The following is a 17168-nucleotide window of genomic DNA, read 5'->3' as shown; positions in this document are numbered from 1 at the left end:
ACCTATACTTTGACACATTGGTTCTTTCTCTCATGGCGATTGATCGAAACTGGTTTCAAAAAATTTATTATTCCCCTCATAGATTTGAATGTATAATACGAAGTACCATAGACAAATAAAACTTATCGTCATTTGCAGCAACACAGTTTATAATTGAATTCCCTTAACCACATTCCTAACTTGTAGTTAGTATCATGACTGAATATACAGTCATCAATGGTTTTGGCTTTCTGCTCATTAATCCTGATCAGATTCTATACATTGGCATCTGTGTTCTATTTTTATTTACTTTTGGATAAGAAATACCATGTATGTTAGACTGGCTCTGTTATCATTTCTGCAAATTCCATAGCTTCGTGGTGGCAATGTCCCTTCGTTCTGCACTTTTGTAACTTCTTATAACTATATTAATTTTTGACAACATGATTTTGTAAGTTTTATCATACATTTGATTCCTTTTCCTTACCCCCTTCCTATAAACTCCCTCACAGGCTCACAATATTTTATTATTTTCACAGTTATATTATTTTTACAATATGTTTAAAGTTAGGGTTAAAAGCCCCCTCTTTATTTTTTTCCAGTGCAATCCTGGTTTCGTCAACTAAAACAACTGTAATATGATATGATTATTTCCCTGTATTTCAATTTGATAACTGGGTATTGTTTTTCCTTTATTAATTTTTGTCTGTATACTTATTCGTCCTTTTTCTATTTTGTTTTATGAAAATTTAGTAATGTTGATGAAATATTTTTGAACCAATTTGTTGAAGTGTAGGTTCATGCCATATCATAAAAATTTTTACCTGTATGATAAATGGAATTTCAATTACATTTTGTTTTCGTGTACACATTGGATGACATATTCTTCTAACAAATGAGTAACAGTTTAGATGAATACCATGTTCCTTTAAATAAATAAATAAATAAATAAATAAATAAAATAAAAAATTAGACTGCGGCATATGTATAAAATTTTAGATGTTTTGCATCTACATATTCTACATTCCCTCATATATATATATATATATATATATATATACCTAAAAACAAAGATGATGTGACTTACCAAATGAAAGTGCTGGCAGGTCGACAGACACACAAACGAACACAAACATACACACAAAATTCAAGCTTTCGTAACAAACTGTTGCCTCATCAGGGAAGAGGGAAGGAGAGGGAAAGACGAAAGGATGTGGGTTTTAAGGGAGAGGGTAAGGAGTCATTCCAGTCCCGGGAGTGGAAAGACTTACCTTATGTGGAAAAAAGGACGGGTGAGAACTGTTAATACTTCAATTTTTAATCTGACTACCATGGACGTCCTTAATGGCAACTTCTTTGGATTTGGTCAAGACTGTCATCATTGACTCTGAAGTTCTCTGACTTATATTGCTGTATATCACGTCCCCCCCCCCCCCACCCCCTTCCATGAACCATGGACCTTGCCGTTGGTGGGGAGGCTTGCATGCCTCAGCAATACAGATAGCCGTACCGTAGGTAGTAGCACAACGGAGGGGTATCTGTTGAGAGGCCAGACAAACGTGTGGTTCCTGAAGAGGGGCAGCAGCCTTTTCAGTAGTTGCAAGGGCAACAGTCTGGATGATTGACTGATCTGGCCTTGTAACAATAACCAAAACGGCCTTGCTGTGCTGGTCCTGCGAACGGCTGAAAGCAAGGGGAAACTACGGCCGTAATTTTTCCCAAGGGCATGCAGCTTTACTGCATGATTAAATGATGATGGCGTCCTCTTGGGTAAAATATTCCGGAGGTAAAATAGTCCCCCATTCGGATCTCCGGGCGGGGACTACTCAAGAGGATGTTGTTATCAGGAGAAAAAAAACTGGCATTCTATGGATCGGAGCGTGGAATTTCAGATCCCTTAATCGGGCAGGTAGGTTAGAAAATTTAAAAAGGGAAATGGATAGGTTAAAGTTAGATATAGTGGGAATTAGTGAAGTTCGGTGGCAGGAGGAACAAGACTTCTGGTCAGGTGACTACAGGGTTATAAACACAAAATCAAATAGGGGTAATGCAGGAGTAGGTTTAATAATGAATAGGAAAATAGGAATGCGGGTAAGCTACTATAAACAGCACAGTGAACGCATTATTGTGGCCAAGATAGATACGAAGCCCACACCTACTACAGTACTACAAGTTTATATGCCAACTAGCTCTGCAGATGACGAAGAAATTGAAGAAATAAATGATGAAATAAAAGAAATTATTCAGATAGTGAAGGGAGACGAAAATTTAATAGTCATGGGTGACTGGAATCCGAGTGTAGGAAAAGGGAGAGAAGGAAACGGAGTAGGTGAATATGGATTGGGGGTAAGAAATGAAAGAGGAAGCCGCCTCGTAGAATTTTTCACAGAGCACAAGTTAATCATAGCTAACACTTGGTTTAAGAATCATGAAAGAAGGTTGTATACATGGAAGAACCCTGGAGATACTAGAAGGTATCAGATAGATTATATAATGGTAAGACAGAGATTTAGGAACCAGGTTTTAAATTGTAAGACGTTTCCAGGTGCAGATGTGGACTCTGACCACAATCTATTGGTTATGACCTGTAGATTAAAACTGAAGAAACTGCAAAAAGGTGGGAATTTAAGGAGATGGGACCTGGATAAACTGAAAGAACCAGAGGTTGTACAGTTTCAGGGAGAGCATAAGGGAACAATTGACAGGAATGGGGGAAAGAAATACAGTAGAAGAAGAATGGGTAGCTTTGAGGGATGAAGTAGTGAAGGCAGCAGAGGATAAAGTAGGTAAAAAGACAAGGGCTAGTAGAAATCCTTGGGTAACAGAAGAAATATTGAATTTAATTGATGAATGGAGAAAATACAAAAATGCAGTAAATGAAGCAGGCAAAAAGGAATACAAACGTCTCAAAAATGAGATCGACAGGAAGTGCAAAATGGCTAAGCAGGGATGGCTAGAGCACAAATGTAAGGATGTAGAGGCTTATCTCACTAGGGATAAGATAGATACTGCCTACAGGAAAATTAAAGAGACCTGTGGAGAAAAGAAAGCCACTTGTATGAATATCAAGAGCTCAGCTGGAAACCCAGTTCTAAGCAAAGAAGGGGAAGCAGAAACGTGGAAGGAGTATATAGAGGGTCTATACAAGGGCGATGTACTTGAGGACAATGTTATGGAAATGGAAGAGGATGTAGACGAAGATGAAATGGGAGATACGATACTGCGTGAAGAGTTTGACAGAGCACTGAAAGACCTTAGTCGATACAAGGGCCCCGGAGTAGACAACATTCCATTGAAACTACTGACGGCCTTGGGAGAGCCAGTCCTGACTAAACTCTACCATCTGGTGAGCAAGATGTATGAAACAGGCGAAATACCCTCAGACTTCAAGAAGAATATAATAATTCCAATCCCAAAGAAAGCAGGTGTTGACAGATGTGAAAATTACCGAACAATCAGTTTAATAAGCCACAGCTGCAAAATACTAACACGAATTCTTTACAGACGTATGGAAAAACTAGTAGAAGCTGACCTCGGGGAAGATCAGTTTGGATTCCGTAGAAACACTGGAACACGTGAGGCAATACTCACCTTACGACTTATCTTAGAAGAAAGATTAAGGAAAGGCAAACCTACGTTTCTAGCATTTGTAGACTTAGAGAAAGCTTTTGACAATGTTGACTGGAATACTTTCTTTCAAATTCTAAAGGTGGCAGGGGTAAAATACAGGGAGCGAAATGCTATTTACAATTTGTACAGAAACCAGATGGCAGTTATAAGAGTCGAGGGACATGAAAGGGAAGCAGTGGTTGGGAAGGGAGTAAGACAGGGTTGTAGCTTCTCCCCGATGTTATTCAATCTGTATATTGAGCAAGCAGTAAAGGAAACAAAAGAAAAATTCGGAGTAGGAATTAAAATCCATGGAGAAGAAATAAAAACTTTGAGGTTCGCCGATGACATTCTAATTCTGTCAGAGACGGCAAAGGACTTGGAAGAGCAGTTGAATGGAATGGACAGTGTCTTGAAAGGAGGATATAAGATGAACATCAACAAAAGCAAAACAAGGATAATGGAATGTAGTCGAATTAAGTCGGATGATGCTGAGGGAATTAGATTAGGAAACAAGACGCTTAAAGTAGTAAATGAGTTTTGCTATTTGGGGAGCAAAATAACTGATGATGGTCGAAGTAGAGAGGATATAAAATGTAGACTGGCAATGGCAAGGAAAGCGTTTCTGAAGAAGAGAAATTTGTTAACGTCGAGTACAGATTTAAGTGTGAGGAAGTCGTTTCTGAAAGTATTTGTATGGAGTGTAGCCATGTATGGAAGTGAAACATGGACGATAAATAGTTTGGAGAAGAAGAGAATAGAAGCTTTCGAAATGTGGTGCTACAGAAGAATGCTGAAGATTAGATGGGTAGATCACATAACTAATGAGGAAGTATTGAATAGGATTGGGGAGAAGAGAAGTTTGTGGCACAACTTGACCAGAAGAAGGGATTGGTTGGTAGCACATGTTCTGAGGCATCAAGGGATCACCAATTTAGTATTGGAGGGCAGCGTGGAGGGTAAAAATCGTAGAGGGAGACCAAGAGATGAATACACTAAGCAGATTCAGAAGGATGTAGGTTGCAGTAGGTACTGGGAGATGAAGCAGCTTGCACAGGATAGAGTAGCATGGAGAGCTGCATCAAACCAGTCTCAGGACTGAAGACCACAACAACAACAACAACAACAACAACATCACATGTTGGCATTTTGTCAACGTGCCATCATATTTTAATCTTGTCATAATTTGGCAATTATGGTTTTCAATGGCAACTTCTGTCAAAGCATGTAAGACATGTGATGCATCTGTGGTAATTTTTGTGAGTATTTCAATCAATTTAATGGTTTATTCTGCTTTTCTTACTTCATTTGGCATCATTACATTGCCCACCTTTGTATGTCGTACAGCTGCTGTTGATGATGGTTTACAACTGAAACTGGTAGCAGACTAAATAACATTATCACAGACAACACAGTGTTGTGCATTTTGTAAAATAAATTTTTAAATGATTTTGTGATGCCTTCAGCCGACATTTTCTCTATTTTATGCAGAATTGTACAATTTTCACCTTAGACCATTTACAAGTATCCAAAACAGAAACATCATACAATGGGTGCATTAGTATCACTTACAAATTTCATGTTAGAACAAATCATATCCCATGATATACTAGGTGGATTATAACATATTTTACAGAGGATTTGTTGATGGCATGTTACACCGTGTATGTCTTTGCTCATAAGACTGCATATACCTTTGCACCTAAGACTGCATATAATTGTCATAAAATAAATTGGAAATACTTTTTCGTCATTTTAAAAGCACAGTACTTTTGAGCAGTTGTTGCAAAGCTCTTATACACAAGACTGATGCAAAGCTCTTATATATAACATTGATGTTATTAATGTACGTACACTATGTGATCAAAAGTATCCAGACACCTGGCTGAATATGAGTTACAAGTTCGTGGTGCCCTCCATCGGTAATGCTGGAATTCAATATGGTGTTGGCCCACCCTTAGCCTTGATGACAGCAGTTTCCACTCTCGCATACTTTTCATCAGGTGCGAAAATGTTTCTTGTGGAATGGCAGCCCGTTCTTCACTGACTGCTGAACAGAGGAGAGGTATCGATGTCAGTTGATGAGGCCTGGCACGAAGTCGGCATTCCGAATCATCCCAAAGGTGTTCTATAGGATTCAGGTCAGTACTCTGTGCAGGCCAGTCCAGTGCAGGGATGTTATTGTTGTGTAACCACTCCGCCACAGGCCATGATTATGAACAGATGCTCGATCATGTTGAAAGATGCAATCGCCATCCCCGAATTGCTCTTCAACAATGGGAAAGCAAGAAGGTGCTTAAAACATCAATGTAGGCCTGTGCTGTGATAGTGCCACACTAAACAACAAGGGATGCAAGTCTCCTCCTCGAGAAACACGACCACACCATAACAACACTGCCTCTGAATTTTAGTGTTTGCACTACACATGCTGGCAGATGACGTTCACCAGGCATTTGCCATACTCACACCCCGCCACCGGATCGCCACATTGTGTACCATGATTCATCACTCCACACAATGTTTCTCCACTGTTCAATCATCCAATGCTCATGCTCCTTACACCAAGTGAGGTGTCGTTTCGCATTTACCGGCGTGATGTGTGGCTTATGACCAGCCACTCGACCATGAAATCCAAGTTTTCTCACCTCCCGGCTAACTGTGACAATACTTTGTAAATCCTGATGCAGTTTGGAATTGCTGTGTGATGATAGGAATAGATGTCTGCCTATTATACATTACGACCGTCTTCTACTGTCAACGGTCTCTGTCAGTCAACAGATGAGGTCGGCCTGGACGCTTTTGTCCTGTATGTGTCCCTTCACGTTTCCACTTCACTATCACATCGTAAACAGTGGACCTAGGGATGTTTAGGAGTGTGGAAATCTCACATACAGACGTATGACACAGGTGACACCCAATCACCTGACCATGTTTGAAGTCCGTGAGTTCCGCGGAGCGCCCCATTCTGCTCCCTCACGATTTCTAATGACTACTGAGGTTGCTGATATGGAGTACCTGGCAGTAGGTGGCAGCACAATGCCCCAAATATGAAAAATATATGTTTTGGGGGGTGCCCAGATATTTTTGATCACACAGTGTATGTTGGGAAGATTATAATTATTTTACAGAAGTCTATTAATTACACCATGTAGGTCTTTGTTCTTATGTATATTTAAGTATCGTTCACTGTTGGTGTAAATATGACTGCATTCAACTTCCATAAAAGAAATTGGAAATATTTGTTCTGTTATCATGGGAGCGCATCATTTTCAACTTGTTGTTACAAAGATAATGTATATAAAAGTCAATCATAGTAGTGTAATGAAGCAGTAATAAATACCTAAAAATGGAACAAAACCTTTCTTGCCCTGCTTTACAGCTGCATGATTTTTTGCATTAGTCATACACTGAGGTGATAAACATCACGGAATAGCGATATGCACACATACAGATGGCGGTAGTGTAGCATACACAAGGTACAAAAGGGCAGTGCATTGGTGGAGCTGTCATTTCTACTCAGGTGATTCATGTGAAAAGGTTTCCGACGTGTTAATGGCCGCATGATGGAAATGAACAGAATTTGAATGTAAAATGGTAATTAGAGCTAGATGCATGGGACATTTAATTTTGTACACCATTAGGGAATTCAATATTCCAAGATCTATAGTGTCAAGAGTGTACTGAGAATACCAAATTTCAGGCATTACCTTTCACCACGGACAACACATTGACCAGCAGTCTTCACGGAGAGGAAAGGTGTTTGCATGTAGTTGTCAGTGCTAATAGACAAGCAATTCTGTGTCAAGTAACTGCACAAATCAATATGAAATGTGCGACGAACATACCCATTAGGAGAGTGTGGTGAAATCTGGTATTAGAGGTCTATGGCAGCAGACAACAAACACGAGTGCCTTTGCTGACAGCACGACATCACCTACAGTGCCTCTCTTGGACTTGTGACCATATCAGTTAGACCATAGACAAATGGAAAACTGTGGCCTGGTCTGCTGAGGACCAAGAGCTGATGATAAGGTTCCCCATGAAGCCACAGACACAAGTAGTCAGCAAGGCACTGTGCAAGCTGGTGGTGGCTCCGTAATGGTGTGGGCTGTGTTTGCATGGAACAGACTGGGTCCTCTAGTCCAACTGAACCCATCACTGACTACTTGCAGCCATTCATGGACTTCATGTTCCCAAACAACAATGGAACTTTTTGTACGACAATGTGCTGTGTCACTAGGCCACAATTGCTCGTGATTAGTTTGAAGAACTTTCTGGACAATTCAAGTGAATGATTTGGCCTTACAGAGCACCCAACATGAATTCCATTTGGCTTTATGGATCACCCAACATGAATTCCAACCAACCATTTTTGGGACACAATTGGAGAGGTCAATTCATGTACAAAAACCTTCACCAGCAACACTTTCACAATTATGGACAGCTAAAGAGGCAGCATAGCTCAATATTTCTGCAGGAGACTTCCAACGACTTGTTGAGTCCATGGCCGTCGAGTAACTGCACTACGCTGGACAAAAAAAGGTCTGACATAATATTAGACTTCTGTTACCTCAGTTTATTCATTAATGAGTATAGCAATAATTCTACATTCTATGGTTCTATAATGCTTCCTGGCACAAGTGTTGAAAAGTTGCCTAAGAAATTTCCATTTTGCAGGTCTTTTTGTTCATTTAAAACTCTATCCAACTGGTCTTTTCGATGGATATAAATCTCAGTTTTTTCCACCACATCCACAATTTTACCTTTCTGTAACTTATATAATATGTGTAGGGATATATTAATATAAGGTATTTTGTGGTTGGTGTCTGAAGTGTGCAGCAAAGGTGGGTGGGATATTACCACTTATTGTCACGCATTCCTTAAATCGTGTACTAACTTTTCTTCCTGTTTGACCAATATAAAATTTTGATCATTCTTCACAGTTAACTTTGTATATTCCTGACTGTGAAAAAGGCTCTGATTTTTGTGGTATGCATCTCAATAATAATTTTAAACTGTTAACATTCCTGCAGCTAGTTTTTAATACTGTATTCTTGAAACACGGAGTAATTTTGTCAGAAACAATACCTAAATAAGGTCATACAAAAATTGTTTTTCTGTTGTTCACTTGTCTCTCTTATTAACATTATTTCATCTACCAGACTGGGGAGTGTTTCATTAGTTTTCGTTTTGACTTGTGTGTCCACAAAATTTTTGGAATAACCATTGTTACACCCACATTATATATCTAGTTCCTTCTCAGTTTTTTTTCTTTCTTTTGCTAGTGGTCAGTTGGCCAGTCTATGTATCATAAAGTGAAGATGTCAAAGTTCATGTGCTCTCAGGTGGCAGAACTGGTTATGGATAATTACATCAGTTATTTTTGATTTATAAAAAATATTGAATGTGTGTCCAGATTCGTCATTTGAAATTTTTAAATCTAAGAAGTTGATGCTCTTATTTTTCTCTTTGCATAGTGAATCTAATTATATGATGTAAGCTGTTGAATTGTGAGTGCATATTACTTTTTCTACTGTGCCATCAATAGGGTTAAAATGTCAACATATCTTCAGTAATAAAGGATTTTTCTCAGCTGTTCCAATGAACTTGTTAAAAGAATTTCCTTCTAAACTGTTAATGAAAATATCAGCCCATGTACCCACTAGTCATGAACCCATTGCTACCCCATCATCTTGCAGAAAAAATTTGCCGTGGAATAAGTAATTGTAAGCAGTGATTAACTGTAGGGATTCAATTATTTCATAACTTCTGCTAAATGATTTTCTTATATCTGAGAACGCCAATGATTTTGTTTTTAATTATTTCTATAGTCTGTTACTGGACTGTTTGTATACATGTTAAGGCACACATGCGCTTGGTCTACAAATAACAGCCAACCACTTTGTTGGACAAGATTTGCTTAGTAAGTACCAGTAGCAAACATGAGCCAACAAATTGTTTGGCCTTGATTGCAGTTTGGTCTGCTGGCAGTAAAATCAAAGCATATGTGGTTAGTTGGCATTAGGATCCCTTTCCTAGTGTGGACATCAGGTTGAATGTACATTTGTTAAGTAGTGATTTGTTGTATCTCTAGAACAGATGCATATTCAAGTTTTTCAGGACAGCCACAAGTCACACTCAGTATGATTTTCGACGAGTTCCACTCTTTAATTTAACACAAGCAGCATCAGAAACTCTGTAATTTTCAGTTTAAATTACAGCAGTTGGCTATCAAATTAAAGAGCAAAAGCAGTCAATAAAACATACTGAATGTGACTTGTGACTGTGCTGGAAACTTAATTTCGACAGTTGCTGTTTCCCCTGCAGACAATGTCTGCTCTCATTAAGGGCATGTATTTATTGTGTTTAAAAATATTGGAGTATAGAGTGGAATACAGAGAGAGCATTAAATCTGATAAGAGTTTTATCATAAACGGGAATGTTTACGGGCCCCTACCAACTGTGATTATAAAAACAAACTGACAAGACTAGATGCTTGGAGGGAAACAACTCAGCTATTAGAAAGTGATATGCACACTGTGAAGAAGAAAATGGTGTCATTAGTGACACCTTTCAATCATGAACAACAGTTCCATCGCAGGTGCAGCTCTCCTAAAGGAGATGTTCTCGTACTGTGCGCCGTGGATTTTGAATGTGGGCCAGACAGCATGGACACCAAAGACCGCTAGAGGTCTCTGCTGCATCATCACGCCGTAAGCTGTGGCGGCGCGCGCCTCCTGGCGCACGTTTAATGTGAGGGCGCCACAGTGGAACAAGTGGTCCCAGAACCCAATAGCGGCATTGCCGATCATGTATTTAAGTGCCTGCTGTGACTACGTTGTTACTTGCTTGTTATGATTCGCAAGGTCTCGCTCGGTTGTCCTTTGTTGTTTGCGTCCGTCCTCTCCCATTATTGACCCTCTTATGTCTTTTTCCATTAATATAAAGTTACATTCTTTCAGCACTTTCTTTAATTTTGTTCCAGCAGAAAGAACCATGATGGTTGTCATAAATAAGATGGCACACAAACACCAAAGTAAACAGTTCAGGCATTGTACAGATGTAGAAATACAATGCCTTGTAAATGAAAGAATAATTATTACCACTTTATTTTGCAAATCAAACAGATATATTCACTTAAGAATATCATTATATAAAAATCTACATTTCAGCATATAATAAGGGGAAACATTCCACGTGGGAAAAATATATCTAAAAATAAAGATGATGTAACTTACCAAATGAAAGCGCTGGCATGTTGATAGACACACAAACAAACACAAACATACACACAAAATTCAAGCTTTCGCAACCAACGGTTGCTTCATCAGGAAAGAGGGAAGGAGAGGGAAAGACGAAAGGATGTGGGTCTTAAGGGAGAGGGTAAGGAGTCATTCCAATCCCGGGAGCGGAAAGACTTACCTTAGGGGGGAAAAAAGGACAGGTATACACTCGTGCACACGCACACATATCCATCCGCACATTATACGGACACAAGCAGACACTTGTAAAGCCAAAGAGTTTGGGCAGAGATCTCTGATGTAGCAAAGTGTGAGATCTTTCGTATTCATATTCTTTGTAATAACATCCAGCGTTTCTCTACCACAAACAAATGTAAAAACAAGTGCAGCAATATAATGTGTATATTTGTGTGTATTACCCAATAATTTACATTATGGTAATGGATTTGCTCTGGACTTCACAATACAGTGCACTGTTTAAGTACCCAAAACATAACAACTTTTCTGTTTCATGAAAGTCTCATTACTGATAACTAAATTTCCGCCCTCACAGCATCTAGCTACACCCAGGTCCACGAAATAATGTTCCTGTCACATGATGAGCCTAAAAAAAATCTTTTAACGGAACAATAAATCTTATGAAAAATCCAAGGTTGCATATTTATTCGCATACAGATCATCAATTTAAATCACAACTCCAGTTCGTCATCCATATCGATTTTTTTTAAAAAGTTTATTGTTGTTTAAAATTTATAATTCCATAGTGATATCACATTAAGAAGTGCTGATTAAAAGAAATATGTAATGTAATCCACCTGAAGATGAGAGTGTGAGCACTCAAAACCTGTTGTGGGAGAAAATGAAAAGTGACTGGCACAGATAATTGTTGAAATTATCTTTTACTGCTTTAGACACTGTCCAGAGTGGTGCACTGGCACAGACCAGTTGGACCCCACGCACAGTGTACTTACTTTTGCTGGCAGATTTTTTTTTTTTTTTTTTTTTGTTTTTTTCTGTTTTGTTATGGTTTTAGGGCGCAAAACTGCGACAGTCATCAGCGCCCGACTCTGCCAGATCTATTGCAAAGTTTCCTAAAGCATTGTCTGTAACTGTGTTATACTTCATTCAGCACAGGCATTCAGTGGTAATGTGCAACATATGATAGTGGTGTTATAGTCTGTACTTGATAAACAATTAAGGGCCCAAAAGGACAATCGCATTTTCTTTGCAAAAGATGATAGAAAATTCTATTGCCTATGATTCATTAATTACATGTGTCAATCTCTATAGGATTCTCAGTATTTCAGATGGTAACACAAGCCCTAAATGGTACTAGGTGGGCTGAAGTACCTACCAGGTGTGTGTGTGTGTGTGTGTGTGTGTGTGTGTGTGTGTGTGTGTGTGTGTGGGGGGGGGGGGGGGGGGGGGGCGCATGCGATTCACCTGCATGTGTTTCACCCCATAATTTTTAATACTGCATTAACAAATGGGAATGTTGCTGCATTAACACTCTACAGCTCACTACCTGAAACTAATGTTACAGTGTTCTTATAGCTTTAAAGTCCACAAGTCTATTTGATGCTCTTCTTACTATACTTCCAAATCCTCCTGTGATAACCTTTCCATCTTGTAAGCTCTTACAACTATGCTACTGTCTACTTCTGGACAGTTTTTCACTAAACTCCACATTTTTGAGAACTGCTCTTACACCTCTCCATCAATTTTTGCTTACCATGTTTAATTTTGATTGAATGGTTCTGAGAGTTCATTCTTTCTAGCAGTCTCATAGAATATTTACAAATCTGTAATAAGCATGAATACAAATATACTCTAAAAGTGCACTAGAATAAAAGAAAACTGATATCTTGTCATGCAGGTTTAAAAGTCCCAAGCACTAATGTCTGAACATAACAGCATACATAACAAATACTCAGTATTTTACCATTCAAAGATGTCTTTAGTTGACTGTCATTCACCATCTTCACAATCTTGGCCATGTGTCATCAAATACCAGTCTGCTGTATTTTCCATGTGCCAAATATTTGTTTATAACAAAATAATCACAAATATATGAAGCTGCAGTAATAGAATTAAAAATCAGTCTACAGAAGGAAAATTTAGGAACTTAAATGAATGAAAAAAGGAAGGAGGAGGGAGAAAATGCCTCAAAATACCCATCATACAATGCTCGCTCTCTCTCCCCCCCCCCCTCTCTCTCCCTCCCCCCCCCCCCCCCTACATGGTACAAGAAATAAATTGCACGAGAAAAATAAATTTACCTTGTTTTTTAGAAGCTCTAAGATGTGACCTTTGAGCAAACCTGCCACTTCCTTTCGTACTGATGTACCACCAAACTCCAGTATGGAAATGACGGTATGTGCTGCATATTTAGATGTCATCATCTTAAGTAATTCAGGTTTCAGCTCAGACCATATAGCATGTCTGGTGTTTTCTGGTGATACCTTCATAAGCAATTGAGTAATTCTTGTCATATCATGCTTGTAAACAATCTGTAAAAAAAGTATGGGTGAAATAAACATTAAAAAAAAAAGAAACATTTGTAGACTTATTTCAAATAAATGTTTGTAATAAAATGTTAACAATAGGAAATTGGCACTTCATATTTAACTTGTAGACAAAGTGTTACAACCAGTGTGTAATGGAACACATGATAATACCAGAAAGTAAAGAATGTTTTGGCATAACTAAATAAGAACTATAAAGATATCAACATAGAACTTTACTTACCAAGTTGCAGTACCTTACTCTATTTTTCACTTTAGTCATCATAGCTGTCATTGCATTTTTTGTAACGTGGGACCAGTTTTTAAATTCTCATGTTGTACTCCTCTACCAATAAAGATTAGATCCAGGATCCACCCAAAAATTTCTTTAGTTTTGGGAACAAGTGAAAATCACTTGGCACCAAGTCAGGGCTGTAATGAGGATGTCCAAAAATTTCCCACTTAGAATGTTGTAGTTCTTACTGTGTTCGTGCTGATGCATGAGGCCACACATTGTCGTGAATCAAAAACATCTTTACCGACAACAATTTACATCTCTTGGTTTGGATGCTGACCTGAAGTTGTCACGAGTTTCACAACAGGCATCTGAATTGACTATTTCTCCTCTTGGCCTGAACAGCACATGGATCAACTTTCAGCCCCAAAAAAACTGTTGCCATCTTTTTCTGATGTTGAGATTTGTATCTTTACATTTATGAGGGTTGACTGAAAAGTAATGCCACCACCTTTGTAACTCTTCCAACAGTTGGTAGCATTGGTATGCGGCAGCTACTAGCTTGTTCCGTAGCCGCTTCTCTACAGCTCCAGTTGGCAGGAAGCCTTAGCATTGAAAGGTTGTTTTGTTACAGTGTAATATGGAACCCTGCGCAGATGGTCGGTCAGTGCAATTTAAGCAATGTGCAGTCATTGAATTCTTGACAGCGGAAGGTGTCACCCCAAAGGAGATTCTTCAGAGAATGAAAGCAGTTTATGGTGATTGTGTTGATGCGAGTGCTGTGCATCTTCATTCTCGTAATGTGAGAGTAGTTCCTGGCAAATTTCAAGTCTGTGCGCTTTCATTTCAGGAGTCAGCATCCAGGGTACCCATCAGACACAGATCTTCCAATAGCCAAGCAAAGCAATAATGTGACCCACACATTCTTGTGAAACGCCAATTGAGCTTGAAATTTCTCTCTGAGTGATACAACGACTGTCCTCAATCAATCTGTCAACATTTTGCTTGTGAAACTCAGTGGTTGCTGTCACAGGGCATCCCAACTTGTCATGCAAATTAGATTTTCCTGCCTCAACATCTTTAAACTTACTTGTGCAATGATGCACAGTGCTCACATCAACACAGTCCCCAGAAACTTCTTTAATTCTCTGATGAATCCCCTTTGGGGTCACACCTGCTGTCAAGAATTCAATGACTGCACATTGCTTAAATCACATTGACCAACCGTCTGCGCAGGGTTCCATTCTTTACACTATAACAACACAACCTTTCAATGCTAAGGCTTCCCGCCAACTGGAGCTGTAGACAAGAGGCTACAGAACAAGCCAGTACCTGCCACATACCAATGCTGCCAACTGTTGAAGAGTTACAAAGGTGGTGGCATTACTTTTCAGTCAACCCTCATAAATGTAAAGATACAAGAGTTAGTCAGTTTGACAGACTGAAGGAACTGATTAAACCTAAACTTGGGTGACCACACAAAAATTTGAAACATAAAATTAAAATAATAGCTGGCAAAGAAATGAATATCAAAATCACAATAGGGTCTTCAGTATAATGAAAACTCCTGAACACTCATGGTTAATATTAGGACAGTGGGCAAACATTAACTGCAGCACAGTTGCGATTTGTTTCAGAACTGGAGTACAAACTGATTTCAAAAGAATTTGATACTTATAATAAATTGCAGCCCATCAGTGATGATGTGATAGGACACCTAGTGTTGTAAAGCCAATAACAGATGGCCAATAATGTCCAAGTTGGGAGGTTGGGTCAACTAGAGGGAGATGAAGTTCATATGCATCTTCATTACAATAAACCTGACCAGAGTTAACAGTGTGAACTTAGGCACCATTATTTCGGAAGAGTTCCTAGTAACTAGAGAGTGATACCTACACTGTATGACACATTTGCTCACCTTAATAGTCTGTATAATATTGACCTCAATAATCCCTTGTCCCTTGTAGAGTAACAGTATAACCAGCAGAATATCATGAAAACGTAGCTCTCACACAACTAAAGTCACCATGTTTAGTAGAAGGGAGTAAGCAGTCTCATGAATGAGGTTTATCTAGTATCTATTCAACACACACTGAATCTGCTATTTAAAAAGATGAAAAGTAACTCAGATCATATTATTCTCTCACAATCAATGGCAGTTCATAGACTGATCTGCGTTATACTAACACAGTTTGTTGGTGATCAGAGGTGCCACAAGTTCAGAGAAGTTTAACTGTACAGATCCCTTTAGATGTACATACTAGAAAACACACACACACACACACACAGAGAGAGAGAGAGAGAGAGAGAGAGAGAGAGAGAGAGAGAGTACAGTATTATAAATGGTTCAAGCATAATTAATTTGTAATTAATTTAATAGAAATTTTAATTTTTAGGAACCTAGTACCATTCATACTATTATTCAAAAGAAAACTATATACAATCAACACAGAGTCAGCTCACTCACAGCTTTTTGGTGTCCCTTGAGTAAGTTGTACAGCCTGGAACCTATTTCTTCTCTTTGTTTCTTAGGAAGTTTATTATTTTTACTAATTTCATACAACTTTTTGGCCTGGGAGATGGTATCAATTACAGCAAATTTTTTCTGCTTCCTCATCTGCTTGAGAGACTTTTTTCTTTCTTTCAGTTCCCTCCAGTTTGCATGACCTAACAATGATAGAACAATAATAATAAATTTTTGAAAATGAACCACTATGTTAAGTGTTTGTAATTGGTAATAGTACTTTTGTAACAGTACTATATAAGTCAGAAAACATATTAAGTTACACTCAAGGACTGCAGTTCTGTAATAACTGCTCAGTGTAGGTACACAAAACATATATGTTTTAAAGAGTAAACCACCATCTGACTGTGTATTCCTATATTTGTCGTCTTTAGTATCAAGACTTTGGCTATTATGCCCTTTTCAAGTACAATTCTAAAAGCTGGAACATGCAAATATAAGACACACAGTAAAAAATTGAAAAAAATTGAAAAATATTCGCTGGACACTAATATAAAATTATGAGATATTCACTTACTTGTTAGACCTTTATTATGTCATATCTGTTAAGGCACTCCAGAACAGATAAACAAGACTAACACATATCTTTAAGATGTAACTGTCAGAGAATGAAGACTCTAGAACATATAATAAATATAGATGTATCACAGATAAAAGCTTGTACATGCTAGGTGTCATGTGACTGCATGTAATTATTTTTGGAGATATCATTGTGAATCACGCCAGATCATTAATAACATGAAGTGAACATACATTATGCAGCATGAAGAAACTAAAGTCTGTAAGGAACACACAAAATGAAGTACAGAAACCAATGAATCGCATTTTACAATAGAGTAAGTGCCAGTAGTAATGTAAGAAGTACTAAATATACTAAAATGAGTGAAAAACTCACGAATAAAATACAGAAGCCAATGAATCATCCTTAACAATATACTAAGTGCCAGTAATCATTTAAAGCAGGGGAGGAAGAGGGAGGGGGGATGTGGGAAGGTGATGGGTGGAAATGGGGGGGAGAAGAAACATGAGTATACATTATTATGTTAAGGTCGTATAAGATTAAGAGAAGGAAGAAA

General features: G+C 38.4%; 1 protein-coding gene across 10 annotated transcripts in view; it reads right to left on the bottom strand.

Annotated features, from left to right (window-relative positions):
* LOC126183678 (pumilio homolog 3-like) overlaps positions 1-17168 on the bottom strand; it is a 205136-nt gene that overhangs the window by 117700 nt on the left and 70268 nt on the right. For all 10 annotated transcript variants that reach the window (XM_049925845.1, XM_049925847.1, XM_049925849.1 and 7 more), the window contains 2 exons: positions 16036-16235; positions 13109-13339 (listed from right to left, as the gene is read on the bottom strand). In XM_049925845.1, coding sequence (XP_049781802.1) covers positions 13109-13339; positions 16036-16235 — 431 coding nt within the window. The remainder of the gene's footprint in view (positions 1-13108; positions 13340-16035; positions 16236-17168) is intronic.

The sequence above is a fragment of the Schistocerca cancellata genome, chromosome 4 (genome assembly GCF_023864275.1).
Source record: "Schistocerca cancellata isolate TAMUIC-IGC-003103 chromosome 4, iqSchCanc2.1, whole genome shotgun sequence".
Lineage (NCBI taxonomy): Eukaryota > Metazoa > Arthropoda > Insecta > Orthoptera > Acrididae > Schistocerca > Schistocerca cancellata.
This window is presented reverse-complemented; position numbering and strand designations above follow the sequence as displayed.